General features: G+C 40.9%; 1 protein-coding gene across 3 annotated transcripts in view; it reads right to left on the reverse strand.

The window, feature by feature from the left end:
- Positions 1 to 16,405, reverse strand: part of DNAJC13 (DnaJ heat shock protein family (Hsp40) member C13) — a 108,384-nt gene that overhangs the window by 50,860 nt on the left and 41,119 nt on the right. For all 3 annotated transcript variants that reach the window (XR_011855879.1, XM_072153472.1, XM_072153471.1), the window contains exons 12-17: positions 11,586 to 11,755; positions 7,866 to 7,965; positions 5,318 to 5,425; positions 4,944 to 5,099; positions 1,756 to 1,812; positions 1,273 to 1,394 (exon numbers count right to left, since the gene is read on the reverse strand). Coding sequence is in view for 2 of the 3 variants with exons in the window: in XM_072153472.1 (XP_072009573.1) it covers positions 1,273 to 1,394; positions 1,756 to 1,812; positions 4,944 to 5,099; positions 5,318 to 5,425; positions 7,866 to 7,965; positions 11,586 to 11,755 (713 nt within the window). In the remaining variant the exon portion in view is untranslated. The remainder of the gene's footprint in view (positions 1 to 1,272; positions 1,395 to 1,755; positions 1,813 to 4,943; positions 5,100 to 5,317; positions 5,426 to 7,865; positions 7,966 to 11,585; positions 11,756 to 16,405) is intronic.

Raw genomic sequence — 16,405 nt, forward strand, 5'->3', positions numbered from 1 at the left:
CCCTTTAATGCCCGTAACAGTCCGAACACAGTTGGAGACATCATATTAGAAAATAAGTTGTTTGAATCCATTACAGTAACATATATACTGCTTCACATATGATAAGATGCTTAGACAAATTAATCTGAAATTAGTGTTCCCGTTAAACAACAACAAAGAGGTGCAGAGATAATGCCCTCATTCACTGTCTAAAACAGGGACTTTGGGAGTTTGTATATTCTCACGATGATTGCATGGGTTTCCTCCGTGTTCTCCGGATTCCTCCCACACTCCAAAAACATATGGTAGGTTGATTAGATTGTGAGCCCCATGGGGGACAGGGACTGATCTAGCAAGCTCTGTACAGCGCTGTGTAATCTGTGTGCGCTATATAAATAAATTATTATTATTATTATTAGAAGCAAGCGTCCCACATTCTGAGACTGTTTGAACGCGTTAAGCTCTATCAATCAATTGTGAAATAAGAAACTCAGTTTTAGACCACAAAGGAGATCTGTATCTGCACCCCCATAGTGTATGTAACAGAGAGCCCATGTTCCCGCAACCTCTCCAACGCTTTGGCGAATTTGGAAATGTGAGATGTAGACGGGAGGGCGTATAGTACCATTGCAGGCTCGTCTTAATTGTTGCTTCTTGATAGCTAGTACAGCGAAAGATTGAATATATGTCTTTGAAGGCCTGTTGCCATCCCGACACTTCAAGATTTTAGCCTAGGTCTTTACGTTCTGCTCTCTACGGAGCTGATGGAGACCGGTGAACGTGGCGCTCGGCAAGTTCTGTCAGCTCCATAGAAACGTTCATGCACGGCAGTCTGCTCCATTACTCTGACAAAGCAACAAAGGGACAGACTGAGGTGATCTATGGGGGTCTCATCACGGACACCGCCACGATCAAATGATCAAAAAGTCATAGTTCCGAAAACGGCAGTAATGAATATGTCATCCCGTCTCACTAAAAATGAAGCAAAGCTCTGTACGCTGCAGTATAATAAACTTATTGGTGTCAGAACAGGGCACAACTACATTTTTTCCGTTTATTTAAAATCATTAAAACCTAAATAATTTTGGTATTGCCATTATTGTATCAACCCAAAAATGGAACGCAAAACATTAGATCGGCCTGGTCCTTAAAGGGTTAAGGTGGGTGGTGAGGACGATCTCTACTCAGGATCTATCTTCTTCTTCCATCATATACTTATCTCACAGGAGAGAAGAGTAATCACCTAAAAAGTTCACTTCAATAATAACTAAAACATAACGTATAAAACTTTACCTATTTGTGAGCATTCTTTGATCAACACTTATTGTAAACATTGCAGTGTGCAAGTGTCGAGGTAAGGCACCTTCACTCAGAGCAAGCTCCTGCATTTTTGTTGCAATTTCCTTATCAGCCTCCTAGAAAACAAAAAAGAATTGTAGAGTTGTCAGAACTGTAAATATCTATTACATTTCGAGTCAAAAGAATTTTCTTGGCACTTGAAAGAATAAGGCATGAAAATGCTCAAATTTACATTGCTGATGAAGCCAAATGTAAAGATGGGACAAAGTAGAAGTCAGATCTAAAAATGCTTCTGTACAGGAGAAACTCCAGTAAGGCCCCCAAGAGCACTTCAGCCAACTATTATCTTCAATAAAAGGATTCCAGCTTTATGCTTTTGAACTGCTAAGTATCACAGATTTCCTTTAAATATTACATTTCCTTGAATAAAATCAATCAATCTCATGCAACATAGCATAGAAACATTGAAAGACTTACTTCTATGATAGCCTTCATTACTAAGCCAGCTCCCTTTACAATAGCCATGGAAGGATGCTAAAATAAAGATAGAAGAACAAATCACATTAATGACTGCAAAATGTACAAACAAAAACTAAAGCCTTTTCAGAGAACCATATACAAAGTATGGTTATAACAGGATCGTAATCAGCAATAAAGCCAATAAAATGTAAAGGTGGTCCTGCAAAAACAAGCTGAAACAAATGTTAAGTGTTAAAGGAAACCTACCACTTGAAGTGGCAGGTATAAGAGGGAAGTACCGAGCACCAGCTCAGGGTGAGCTGGTGCCGGAGCTTATTTTTGTTAGTGTTTTAAACCGCAGTATCGCGGTTTAAAACACTTTTTAAACTTTATGGCTGAAGTTGCTTCGGCGCACCATGCGCGCGACCGTGCCCGCAGCTCTCATTCACTTCCTATGTAGCCGCGGGCACGGTCGCGAGCATGGTGCTCCGAGCGCCTACCTCCCTGCGCCGAAGCAGCTTCGGCCATACAGTTTAAAAAGTGTTTTAAACCGCGATACTGCGGTTTAAAACACTAACAAAAATAAGCTCCGGCACCAGCTCACCCTGAGCTGGTGCTCGGTAGTTCCCTCTTATACCTGCCACTTCAAGTGGTAGGTTTCCTTTAAGGGTTTCTGAATTAAAAGATTATTAGCATTCAAAATTTGTTCAATGGAAAATATTGCTTACTCTACAAGAAACAAGCCTACAGAATTAAAGGGATGTTAGAAAGCAGTATGTTGTCAACCAGCTGAGCAGCTTGTTTCTTTCATTGCATGGTGTTGTGGCATCATCCAGAAAATCAACTTTGAAGTGAGATATAAATTGTTTTAGAACACCCCCTTCACTGTACAGTCATGAACATAAGTTTTGAGAATGACACAAATATTATATTTTCACATGATCTGTTGCCCTCTGGTTTTTATGTGTGTTTGTCAGATGTTTTTATCACATACAGAAATACAAGCGCAATCATATTATGAGTAACAAAAGCTTTTATTGACAGTTAGAATGAGTTAATGCAGCAAGTCAATATTTGCAGTGTTGCCCCTTCTTCAGGACCTCTGCAATTCTCCCTGGCAGCTCTCAATCAACTTCTGGACCAAATCCTGACTGATAGCCGTCCATTCTTGCACAATCAATGCTTGCATTTTGTCACAATTTGTTGGTTTTTGTTTGTCCACCCGTCGCTTGATGATTGACCACAAGTTCTCAATGCGATTAAGATCCGGGGAGTTTCCAGGCCATGGACCCAAAATCTCTATGTTTTGTTCCCTGAGCCATTTAGTGACCTTTGCTTTATGGCAAGGTGCTCCATCATGCTGGAAAAGGCATTGTTGATCACCAAACTGCTCTTGGACGGTTGGGAGAAGTTGCTCTTGGAGGACATTCTGGTACAATTCTTTATTTATGGATGTGTTTTTAGGCAAGACTGTGAGAGAGCCGATTCCCTTGGCTGAGAAGCCGCCCCACACATGAATGGTTGCAGGATGCTTAACAGTTGGCATGAGACAAGACTGGTGGTATCGCTCACCTTGTCTTCTCCGAACAAGCTGTTTTCCAGATGTTCCAAACAATCGGAAAGGGGATTCATCAGAGAAAAGGACTTTACCCCAGTCCTCAGCAGTCCACTCCTTGTACCTATTGCAGAATATCAGTCTGTCCCTGTTGTTTTTTTTGGAGAGAAGTGGCTTCCTTGCTGCCCTCCTTGACACTGAGCCTTGCTGCAAGTGTCTCCGCCTCACAGTGCGCGCAGATGCTCTCACACCTGCCTGCTGCCATTCCTGAGCAAGCTCTGCACTGCTGGTAGCCTGATCCCGAAGCTGAAACACTTTTAAGAGATGGTCCTGGCGCTTGCTGGTCCTTCTTGGGCGCCCTGGAACCTCTATCCTTGAATTCCTTGATGATGCGATAGATTGTGAGGTGCAATCTTTCTAGCTGCGATACTCTTCCCAGTTAGGCCACTTTTGTGCAGTGCAATGATGACTACACGTGTTTCTATAGAGATAACCATGGTTAACAGAAGAGAAACCATGAGGCCAAGCACCAGCCTCCTTTTAAAGTATCCAGTGGTGTGATTCTTACTTAATCATGACAGATTGATCTCCAGCCCTGTCCTCATCAACACCCACACCTGTGTTACTGGAGCAATCACTGAAACGATGTTAGCTGCTCCTTTTAAGGCAGGTCTGCAATGAAGTTGAAATGTGTTTTGGGGGAAAAAGTTCATTTTCTAGGCAAATATTGACTTTGCAATTAATGGCTATTAAGCTGATCACTCTTTATAACATTTTGGAGTATATGCAAACTGCCATTATAAAACCTGATGCAGTAGACTTTGTAAAAATTAACATTTATATAATTCTAAAAACGTATGGCCATGACTGTAAATATGGTCCTGCATCCAGGGACACAATCACATGGGAGGAGGTGTTCAGAGGCAGGGAGAGCTTGACTTCTGACTTGATACAACTAATTTACATCTCACTTTAAAGTTGATTTTATGGATGTTTCCACCAAGCTGGGTCATTAAAGAAACATGATCTAGAAGCTGTTCAGCTGCTAGACAACATCCTGGTAATGGTTTATTAGGCCAAATTTGGATGACAGTTTCCCTTCAAGCAAAAAAAGAAAGTCTTAAAATGCTTGCTCCTGAAATGTATATATTAACAAAAAGAGCAGGGGGAATAACAACAGTTTAACTATAGTGCCTAAAAAAAGATGTATAATATTGGGCGGCACGGTGGCTGAGTGAGTAGCACTTCTGCCTTGCAGCGCTGGGGTCCTGGGTTCGAATACCACCCAGGTCAACATCTGCAAAGAGTTTGTATGTTCTCTCCGTGTTTGCGTGGGTTTCCTCCGGGTACTCCGGCTTCTTCCCACACTCCAAAACATACTGTTGGGTTGTTTAGATTATGAGCCCCACGGGCACAGAGACCAACTTGACATGCTTTGTGCAGCGGTGCGTAATCTGTGTGCACTATATAAAGAATTATTAATATTTTTTATTATTATTATAATATGCAATAATAATAAAAACTAGTATAATGATGATAATAGTTCGGTGCTGGTGTTTTGAGGGGAAGCAGGGACTTCTGTGGTCGGCCCTTGAAATCCAGCCAGCACAACACAAAATTGTCAATGTACTGGAACCAAATAAAACTATACCTGAAAGAGTTTGAAAAGTGTTCTACCATTTGATGCTACCATCTCCAGCAGCATATCAAACTGCTGCCCTTCTGTTGTCTCGCTATATGGTGCACAGAGCGCAAAGGTGAGGAAATCCAAGAGCGAACTGATGACCAAAGCACCGGTCCCATAATTCTAAGATACAGAAAAATAGAATATGATTTGACTTTTAACCAAAAATCCAAACAAGAAATAAAATACAATAGATTGACGAAAGGCACAGATATCTGAAACAAGGAAGGTAAATGTATTTACACAGGCCACATATTTTCTGGGACTTTTGGAATACTAGGTTTTGTTTTAGAAATAAGTATTAACATTTGAGGTGTATATGTTCTGTTATGCACACTTACCACATGGGAGTTAAACTTTTCTAGCAAGTTTTCCAGAAACTTTTTGGAAGAAAGAAGAGATGCTTTGTTCAACTGCTCTTGCCTCAAGTCATAGTCGTCATGCATTGGCTGGGAAACAAAGGGGATTGATAAAGAAAGTCAGTATTTCAGAGGGCATATGCTGAATATATACAATACAGAAAACATCCACAGGCCCGTGTTGCCTACGTAAAGCCTTGAAGGACGCCACATAGTGTAGTCAGAGAATAAGAAATCTTTAATACAGTATGTGCACAATATCTTTACTTTTTGTAATAAACCAGGGGCGGTTACTTAAAGATCCAAGCACTGGGACTGCGGTAATCTTCTTATATTTATTTTATAGGTTGTTACTGTGTGCTGAAACTTCCTCTGCTGCTGTGAGATTACAGCGGGCAGAGGAAGAGGGGGCTAAGTGGGCAGAAAGGGAAGACACTGTAATCGCACGCGACGCTGTAGCACGGAGGGGCTCTGGTACCCCCCAGGAGCCCTACAGGCTTATTAATATAATTTTAAATAGGAGCTGTTTACTTTCTGTTCCCATTTCCTGCCGAGAACACCCGATCTGTGGGGGTGTTGGGTGTCTGACAGAAGTAACACCATCTAAAAGGGGGACGAAAAACACGACTGCTTAATTTGAAAAAGAGTGCTACCCTGAAAGGTTTATCATGCTTGGTTTCCTTTAAGGGTCTGTACATTATTGATCCATAAACTTCTAAAAAGTCAACAAGAACAGTTCTTTCCTGACACCATTATACACTCCATTTAAAAAAGCAACGACTTGACTGGTTTCAGATTTTATATTTGCTGAGTGCATAGCCGGAGGAAACCAAATGTTGCTCATTACACAGAGCAGAGTGATATTGATGTTCAACTTACAATGATATGTTTTATATGCTAAAATGTGATCTGAAATCACAAGTTTTTACAACTGCCAAAAAGAATCGGGTGATGGCTAATTTCCTGGCAAAGCATAGCTCATGCTTTAAGCAACACTCTGTCACAAGTCCCGACACATCCGAAAGGTATAAAACACAATTAGAACCATTCTGTAAGTTTCTACCAATGACACTGTTCACACTGAATTGGATACTATTCTTCTTATTCTCCTGGAACTGTGACATATAACCTATCATGGAATAAGCTAGGGTTCCATCAGATCCAGCTATAATAAAGAGCCTAAGCTCCCTTTAAAGGGAACCTGTCATCATCAATTAGCCTAATAAACCACTACCAAAATTATTGTCAAGCAGCATAACACCACCTTGTTTTTGTTTCTTTCATGATCCAAGGTGGTGCTATTATGCAGAAAATAAACATTAAAGTGAGCTGTAAATTGGTTGTATAAAGTCAAGGAGGACAGATTATCACTGAAGTCACGGTGGGGAGCTCGGAATTCCCCCTTCTCTGTAATCGATATTGTGCATCAGACTTCAGGAGATCTGGTTAGTGATGCTTCTGGATGCAGGACCATCAATTGCAGTGAAGGGCACGATCTGAGGAAGAAAGACAGCTCTCCATCTCCTTGACTTTATACAACAAATTTACATCTCATTTCAAAGTAGATTTCCTGGATGATGCCATCACATTGACATTGATGAAAAATATAGGATCTGGAATGTGTGACAGCTGCAAGAGAACATAATGGTAGTGGTTTATTAGGTCAATTTCTGCTGACAGGTTCCCTTTAAATAACATGGGTCAGTACAATTCCATCAATACCTAATTTCCACAGTTTTTTCTCATATTACTACATTTAAAAAAACTTGCTTCTTTATAATTTTTATTTTGACATGTAAAGAGCTGTTTGATACTTCGTTCTATTTTTTAATCTTTTTTTTATAGGTTTTTTGGGCCTAATGGTCTATTTTTTGCTATTTTTTCAAGCAGACTTTGCAGTTCATCACACCATGAGAACCCAGGGTTGTGCTTAAATTTGTCTTCAAAGTTTGCATGTTTTGAGATGAGTAGGCATAGATTATGCAACTAAAAAGTCACAAGAAAAATTGAAAAAAATACTCCAGTACCTACCAGTCAAATGTAATAGAAATGTATATGGTAGAAGGGGTGGCAAAATTGCAGCAAAAAAGTTGCAAAAAAGCAAAGAATAATTTATCTATAGGCAATTACCCTCTTGGATAAATCTAAGAGGCCGAAAAGTTCCATTTTGTGAAGTCGAAGCACCAAAAAAAAAAAAAAAACACGGGATGGGTTAAATAAATTGTTAGTTTTATAGTATAGTGGTGAATCAAAAACTTTATTTTCATATTGAGATTTATGTCATTTATGAGACCTAAAGGAAAAATGGCTGTAAGGTCATGATGTGTAGACATTTCTCTTATGTATGGTTAATGTTGATGAAGCCATACATAAGGCGTTTAAAGTAAAATGCCATAATTGCTCTGTAAACAGGATAATAGGTCATATTTATCTGACAAGAATTCTCTACAGATCCCTATATTAGGAATACAAGTTGGGACAGTAATTTGTCTGAATTATCCTTATTGCAATGAGGAATATCACCACTTACACACATGAGGGCACAAAGCATGTCAATAGCAGCATGGGTCACGCCATCATTATTCCTCTTTAGGGCCTTCACTACTTTTACTCCCAAACGTTCCCGGAACCTTCAGGTCAAAGGAGAAAAAGCATTAAAAGAATAATCACAAATACAAAAAGTACAAAGTACAAGAGGTTTATATTAAACTTCTACTGATTCATAAAACAAAGAGCTGCCATGTGCAACATATGCAAGACAACAGATATATTCAGTCGATCACAGCTCTTCTTTTATAACACTCCAAGGTTATGGTTATGAATCTGATGTATGCAGAAGGTTCAGGGCAAAAGTCACACATTTAATGTAGTCCAATAATGCAGGACTAAAACACAATGGATTGCAATAACATCAGCAGTACTTTCCCACATACTGCAAAGTAAAAGTGCAAAGTCAAATAATATAAAAAGAGAAATGACTGAACAGCAATACCATCTGCACCCTGTATACCTATTAATGCCAGCTATAACCCTTGATACCCACAAATTCTTTTTCTTGAGAATGTAGAAATCACTGAAATACTGTATATCGAAGTATAAACCAGCATAAATGTGAAAACAGTACATCATAGTCAGTAGAAGGGCCTGTGATTGGCACAGGCCCCATGATAAAGCAATTACATTTGATCTTTAATCTTTATTATTTATCCTGGTTCTTATGACAATCCAACATTTTTAAAATCCAATTGTCACAGAGACCAAAAAAATTTTTCACTGGAGTTACAATTATAAAGTATACAGTTCCGACTTACATCCAAATTCAACTTAAGAACAAACCTACGGAACCTATCTTGTACGTAACGCGGGGACTGCCTGTATTTGTAAGCTTTAGGCCTCATGCACACATCCTATGACCTAAAGCTGAGCGACCAGCCAGGTCACAGTGCAGAGAGACACATTGCTAATTGCACCGTGACTGGATGCCTTAGACCTCTATGGGGGCTGTGAACTGGTTGCCGCAAAAATGTCTATGTCACCCGTTCACCATGCAATGAGCAATCGGTGTCTCACCATATTGCACCATATTGTCTCACCATATGTTTTTGCGCATTCAGCCTTATTGTGTAGGCCAGTACACAGAAAAAAATAATAAAATATCCGGGAAAGATGGAAAATGTAACATACAAAATATGGAGGAGCCACTAATACGGCATACTCCCGGATACGCCACAAAGTCACATAGTCAAAGATATAAAATTAGTGCTCTACTCCTTATACTGTTTGTCAAATGGCGAGAGCCTCTCACCACCTCTTCATGGACTGGAAATAAAAGATATCCCGACTCCTTGCATCGCCAATCGTCCTCCTTTAGTGGGTTGAAACACAATCCTCGTCTCGTTACCGTGTCCGCGGTGTGTTCCCGATCCTACATCAGGAGGTATGCGAAAAGTGCAGATTGCCAGGTTCAAAAGGGAAATAGTATTTATTGTATATACTCACACATTCCAATTTAAAAGTGCGCATATAGTAAAAGCATAAGACACCTACAACACCTCGCCCGACCCAGGTTTCGCCTATTCAGGCTTCTTCCGGGGCATGGTGTTTGGCGTCATCTCCGTCATCATGGTGTCATCATGGTGTTTGCCGTGACCGGAGATGACGCCAAACACCATGCCCCGGAAGAAGCCTGAATAGGCGAAACCTGGGTCGGGCGAGGTGTTGTAGGCGTCTTATGCTTTTACTATATGCGCGCTTTTAAATTGGAATGTGTGAGTATATACAATAAATACTATTTCCCTTTTGAACCTGGCAATCTGCACTATCCTTTCGCATACCTCCTGATGTAGGATCGGGAACACACCGCGGACACGGTAACGAGACGGGGATTGTGTTTCAACCCACTAAAGGAGGACGATTGGCGATGCAAGGAGGCGGGGATATCTTTTATTTCCAGTCCATGAAGAGGTGGTGAGAGGCTCTCGCCATTTGACAAACAGTATAAGGAGTAGAGAACTAATTTTATATCTTTGATTATTGTGTAGACTGCCTCTGAACACCAAATATTGAAAAAGTTTTAAAAAACTTTATTTTTTTAAATAAATAAATAGTGTAAATAAAAAATAGTAAACCTTTCATATAGTTCATTAAATAAATATCTTCTTGTGTCATTTTCCCCATTCCTTTCTTCCTTATTCAAGCAGTTTGTGTAAATCAGCTTTCTCTCCCTGTACACCACTGATAACTGAGGGATTACTGAACCTCATAATGTTCCTAATGACTTAACTTTTTACAGTCACTGGATGGGCTAAGGGATATTTCAGAAATGAATACAGCAGATGACAATTGTAAACTTTGTTATATACTTCATTAAGTTAAGCAGCTTGTCTGAGTCTTGTTTCTGCACTTGAGTTGAGATCTCTCAGCTGGATACAGGACAGAAGTCGATACAGTGGATACAGGACAGAAAGCTGATTTACACAAACTGCTTAAATAAAGATGAAAGGCAAGGCATTTATTTAAGCAATTATATCACAAAGTTTACTATAACCATTTGAACTATTAACAAAAATTGTGTAAAAATTTTAGTTACACTTTAACTTGAATTTTTTTTTTTTTTTATGCTTTAAGCAAAGGGGTTGTCCAACTGTTTTTAAACATTTTCAGGCAGGCTGAGAAGCGATAAAGGGAAGGGAAAAAAAACAAACAAAGCTGTACTCTCCTCCTCCGTCGCTCTCAGGGTCCCGCGCCGCCATCTTGCTGTGCCACTTTTTTTCAAAGGGTCATGGAAGCTGCTCAGAGTTCAGCTTCAGGGCGGTCGACCACGCCCACCCATGCCTATTCCCAATACTGTATCATGCGCCAAGATATGGGGGTGGGCGTGGTCGACCAGAAGCTGAACGCAGCGCAGCTTCCATGCCCACCGCAAGATGGCAGCACAGGACACCAAAAGCGATGGAGGAGGGGAGTACAGCCCACCTGAAGAATTTTACAAACAGTCAGACATCCCCTTTAACGGTTACAGCACGCGGCTTAAAAGGAAAGCGGGTGCTAGGTGCCTCTATTGTAGGTAAGGATAGCCCTTTTAAGGGCTAATCCTCACGTCCCCTGTATCTTTTTCTAACTTTTATTGTCCTAGTATGCTAATTTTCTAGAGAGGCTACTGGGGCGTGGAGTAGCCGGAGCTGAGGCTACACGGCGTGGCTACTCCACAACCCAATAGCCTCTTTAGATAATTTGCATATTAGGGCAATAAAAATTAGAAAAAGATACATGGGACATGAGAATTAGCCCTAAAAAGGGCTATCCTCACGTACAATAGAGGCACCTACCACCCGATCCACATTAATAGGTAGATCCGTGGTGGTAGGTTTCCTTTAAATACTATAGCTTTACTAATGCCCATAAAATCACAAAAGGGTTATAAAAAAGGTAACAAAAGAATATAAGCCTTTATATTTGCTGGTGTATTTTATCCCAGATGGACACCTTAGTAAAAAAATAACTTTAGGAAATAAATTCTATGATAAAATCACATGGCCACTTTCTCAACTTTCTCCAATACTCTGCAAGTCCTTAATGCTATTCAGTCAATACTGGTAAAGTATACAAAACTCATAGGAGAAAAAAAGGAGGGCAAACTATGGAAAATATTAATATGTGTAAGTGTCCGAGTAGCACACACGACTGCATGCAAGGCTCAGGCAGATCGGACGCAGCAGAAGGCAGATGCTCGTTGTGATATCCCGCTTACTTTGGTAGCTGAGTAAAGGCCAGGAATCCGGCTTTTGAAGCCACTAATCTCCTGACTGCCTGGAATTGGCTTTCCAGCTCTGCATTAGAAGCAGTCAGGTCTCCTTCTTGGGAGAGCAAAGAAGTTATGGCGTTATTTATTAACTTCTCCTTGTTTTCAGAGAAGAGACCCTGTAGAAGAATATACAAAAAACAGGTTAGCTTAAAGCAGAGAGGGGGAAAAGTACAAAGTACACTAGGGCACATATTGTATAACTCTATAAAACAGGACCTATCATGTGACATGTGGCTCTCAGAACAATCACATAAAAATACCCATATAAACCAATGGCTACTGGTAAAGCTTCCCATCTACAGTGCAGTATACTGTATATGTCCTCCAGCTAAAGCACAGTAACATTATAGGCGGCTTTTGTAGTTATCACATATCCACAGGATACATTATAGGTGTGGTTGCTGACCCCTTTACTGGATCCTGCTCAAATGGAGAATGTGCCGCTTATCTCCATCAAGCACAGACTTAGTGCTCTCATAGAGGCACAGTAATGTGGAAAGGTTATATAACGTATGGCTGGGAGTCAGTAAGGCAAAACTCTGACTTCTCTCTTCTATTAGATGCCAGTTCCTTTATAAATAGAAAATAAATGGTAATAAAGTGTCCTGTGGTACAATGAAGCCCCTTCTCCCCATTATACAGTGGAGGAAAAAAATCTGAAAAAGATGGGAGGACCCCAATTGACATCATAGGTCAGCGGTGGCGAACCTATGGCACGCGTGCCAGAGAGGGCACGCAGAGCCCTCACTGCTGGCACGCGCCCCATCCTCCCAACCACTGCCAGGTGCGGACAACCACTGTCCACACCTGGTTGTCATGGCTGTTAGCAGTATCGGAGCTACGCTCCGATACTGCTAACGGCCATGACAGAGCAGGGCGCTGACACTTCCTGCTCTGTCACTCCGATCACTGCAGCGCACAGGAGAGTAAGCGTCCCAGCGCTGGCAGCATAATGATGTCATTACGCTGCCAGCGCTGTGCACCTTACTCCGTGTGCGCTGCAGTGATCAGCCAGAGGAACGCGGAGTCTGAGGTGAGTTTTTTTTTTTTTGTTCAGCGCATCCACGGGGCATAGATCAGCAGGAGGCTGATTTCCTGCCCGCTCCCGCCCCTGCCCTAAGCAACCGGCCCGAAACGCCGCTATCACAAGCCCCCCCCGAACCCGAGCCCGCTATCGCACCCCCTCTCCCAACCCCCCCCCCGCCCAAACTCCGCCCACTACTGCAATTTGCCTGCCCGAACTCCGGCCGTTCTCACTACCCCCCCCCCCCTCAACTCTGGTCACTGCCCCCCATCACCCCCTCCCCTGGAACAAATACCTCATAACCCCACTGCCCCGAACTCCAGATGCTGCATTACCCCCCCCCCCAGCCCTAACTCAGGCCGCCCACCCTCTACCCATCTACCCTACTGACACCCCCCCCCCCCTCCCCCGGAACAACAGACACCTGAACTTCTGCCCGCCAGCATGGCCGCCACCTTGGACAACCAAAGAGTAAGTAACATATGTATTTCTATGTATGTATTCATGTATGTGCATATTATATTATATATTTATATGTGCATTTATATATTTATACCTGTGTGAGGGATTATTTTTTGCGTAACATATTTTACTTCTCATTTACTATTCCATGTCGTGTACTGGGAAGCTGGATTTTAATACTTTCGCTGTGCGCTCCAAATCATTTGTCTCCTTTATTCTTTGGTTCGATGCAATCACAGTGATACCAGACTTGTAGGTTTTATTGTGTTTTAATACTTTTTCAATAATTAAAACAGTGTACGAAAAAGAAAATAGTTTCGCCATCTTGTGACGCTAATAACTTTAGTGCACGGAGCTGGGGAGGTGTGAGTTTTTTTGCTTAATGAGCCGTTGTTTTCATTGCTACCATTTTGAGGACTGCGTGACCTTTTGATAACTTTTTATTACTCTTTTATGTGATGTAAAATGGTGTAAAAGTGGCGTTTCAGTGTGTATAGGACTGCTGGAATCCGAGCTCAGACAGTCCTGTGTAAATTGATTCTAAACTTTACCGTCAGTTTTCTGGTTAAATTGCCGTACTGGCACTTTGCGATAAGTAATTAGGTTTTGGGTTGCAGTTTGGGCACTCGGTCTCTAAAAGGTTCGCCATCACTGTCATAGGTGGACCTCAACTCAAGAGACAAAATTCAGAAAATCCCATTGTTTGATTTTTAAAGAATTTATTTGCAAATTATGGTGGAAAAAAGTATTTTGACACCTACAAACAGGCAAGATTTCCGTCTCTCACAGACCTATAACTTCTTTAACCCCTTAACGACCTGGCCCTTTTTAGTTTTTTCATTTCAATTTTTCACTCACCACCATCAAAAATCTTTTTATTTTTCTACATAAAGAGCTCTGTGACGGCTTATTTTCTGCGTAACAAATTGCACTTCATAGTGACGGTATTTCATATTCCATACCATGTACTGGGAAGCGGGAAAAAATTCCAAATGTAGTGAAAACGGTGAAAAACCAAATTTGCAACGTTTTCTTGTGGGCTTGGATTTTACAGCTTTCACTGTGCGCCACAAATGACAAGTCTACTTTATTCTTTGGGTCGGTATGATTATGGGGATACCAAATTTGTATAGGTTTTATAATGTTCTCATACATTTACAAAAATAAAAAACCTTCTGTACAAAAATTTTTTATTTTTATTTTACCATCTTCTGGCGCCAATAACTTTTTTATACCACGATGTACGGAGCTGTGGGTGGTGTAATTTTTTGCGACTTTTAATGGCGTTTTCATTGCTATAATTTTTAGGACCGTGCAACCTTTTGTTCACTTTTTATTGATTTTTTTATATGTTTCAAAAAGGCTTTGGGCGCTATTTTCCGTTACGGTATTAAACGCAGTGAAAAGCCGTTATTATATTTTCATAGATCGGGCATTTTCGGACGCGGCGATACCGAATGTGTTTATGATTTCTACTGTTTATTAATATTTATATCAGTTCTAGGGAAAGGGGTGTGATTTGAATTTTTAGGTTTTTTTATTGTAATTTTTCATAGATTCCATAGGGTACTTTAACCCTAGGTTGTCTGATCGATCCTATCATATACTGCCAGACTACAGTATGGAAGTATATGGGGATTTTCCTCCTCATTCATTACAATGTGCAATTAGAACATTGTAATGAATGGGTTAAAACGAGACAGCCTCCCCGATGACGTCAGCAGCAGCAAAGACTTACCAGTTATGGAGAGTGCTCGGCCTGCGAGCACTCTCCATGCACCGGGAACCGCTGCGCGCCGTACTAGTACGGCGCGCGTCAGGAAGGGGTTGAGAGGCTCCTCTATCACCCACATATTACCTGTAGTAAAGGCTCCTGTTAGAGCTTGTTATCAGTATAAAAGACCCCTGTTCACAACTCCAAATTCAACTATGTTGCAGACCAAAGAATTGTTGAACATCAGAAACAAAACTGTAGATCTGCACCAAATGATCAAAAGAACGATGAGTAAAAATCCCAGAACCACTTGAGAGAACCTAGCAAATGACCTGCAGAAAGCTGGGGCCAACTCAAGGCTACCATCAGTAACACACTACCTGCAGTGCCAGACATGTCCCCATGCTTAAAGGGAACCTGTCATCACATTTTCACAAATACAGCTAGAGGCAAGTTCCCATAGAGCCCTATTACCTAACTGACACTCTTCTTTTAGCTATACATTGTTTATCTCAGATCCCCATAAAACATCTTTCAGCATGACAATGATCCCAAACACATCACCAGGGCAATGAAGGAGTGGCATCGTAAGAAGCATTTCAAGGTCCTGGAGTGACCTGGCCAGTCTCCACATCTCAACCCCATAGAAAACCTTTGAAGTCCATATTGCTCAGTGACAGCACAAAAATATCCCTGCTCTAGAGGAGATCTGCATGGAGGAATGGGCCAACTAGCCATCAACAGTGTGTACCAACCTTGTGAAGACTCACAGAAAACATTTGACCTCTGTCATTGCCAACAAAGGATATATAACAAAGCATTGAGATGAGCTTTTGTTATTGGCCAGATACTTACTTTCCACCATAAGTTGCTAATAAATTCAATAAAAATCTTACAATTTAGATTTTATGCTTTTGTATTCTCATTTTGTCTCATGATGTCAATTATAGGTCTCTCAAATTTTTTAACTTAACTTAAAAATTGGTGGCTGACTAAATAATTTTTCCCCATTGTATAAGTAATCAGGCGACTTAGAACAAAGCAGAAAGTATAATTATTTAGAATTATTATTCAAATTCTGAACAACCTGACCCTTTATAATGTACAAAGTCAATGGAGGCATGCTGTGATTTCATGTGATCAGACACATAGATGGGGTAGACGTTTGAGATGTAACAGGACCTTAGATGACATTATCATGGTTACTTGACTAAATGCCCAATGATGGAACAGAGCTCCTTTTCAATGTTCCATACAGCAGCATGAGATCATTAAACACGGTCTTCTGCACATTATGTGCCTTGTATTATTTATTTTGTTAATCTTTTTTTACTTTACTGTAAAAAAAAAAAGTTAACCAACATTAAAGAGGACCTATCACCCATAAAAAAAGGCAATAGAAGCTGCTTACTAAAGTAAGCAGTTCCTAGCGCTACCCCATTTTTAGCAGTACAATAGGAACACCTAACCATGCTCAAAGTGGTCCGGCATATCCACTCTATAGGCGGAGCGGTGTTCCTATTGTAATGCACGGCAGTGTCTGTGAGCTGTATCAGAGGGTTCTGT

This window comes from Engystomops pustulosus, chromosome 5 (assembly GCF_040894005.1).
Source record: "Engystomops pustulosus chromosome 5, aEngPut4.maternal, whole genome shotgun sequence".
Classification (NCBI taxonomy): Eukaryota; Metazoa; Chordata; class Amphibia; order Anura; family Leptodactylidae; genus Engystomops; species Engystomops pustulosus.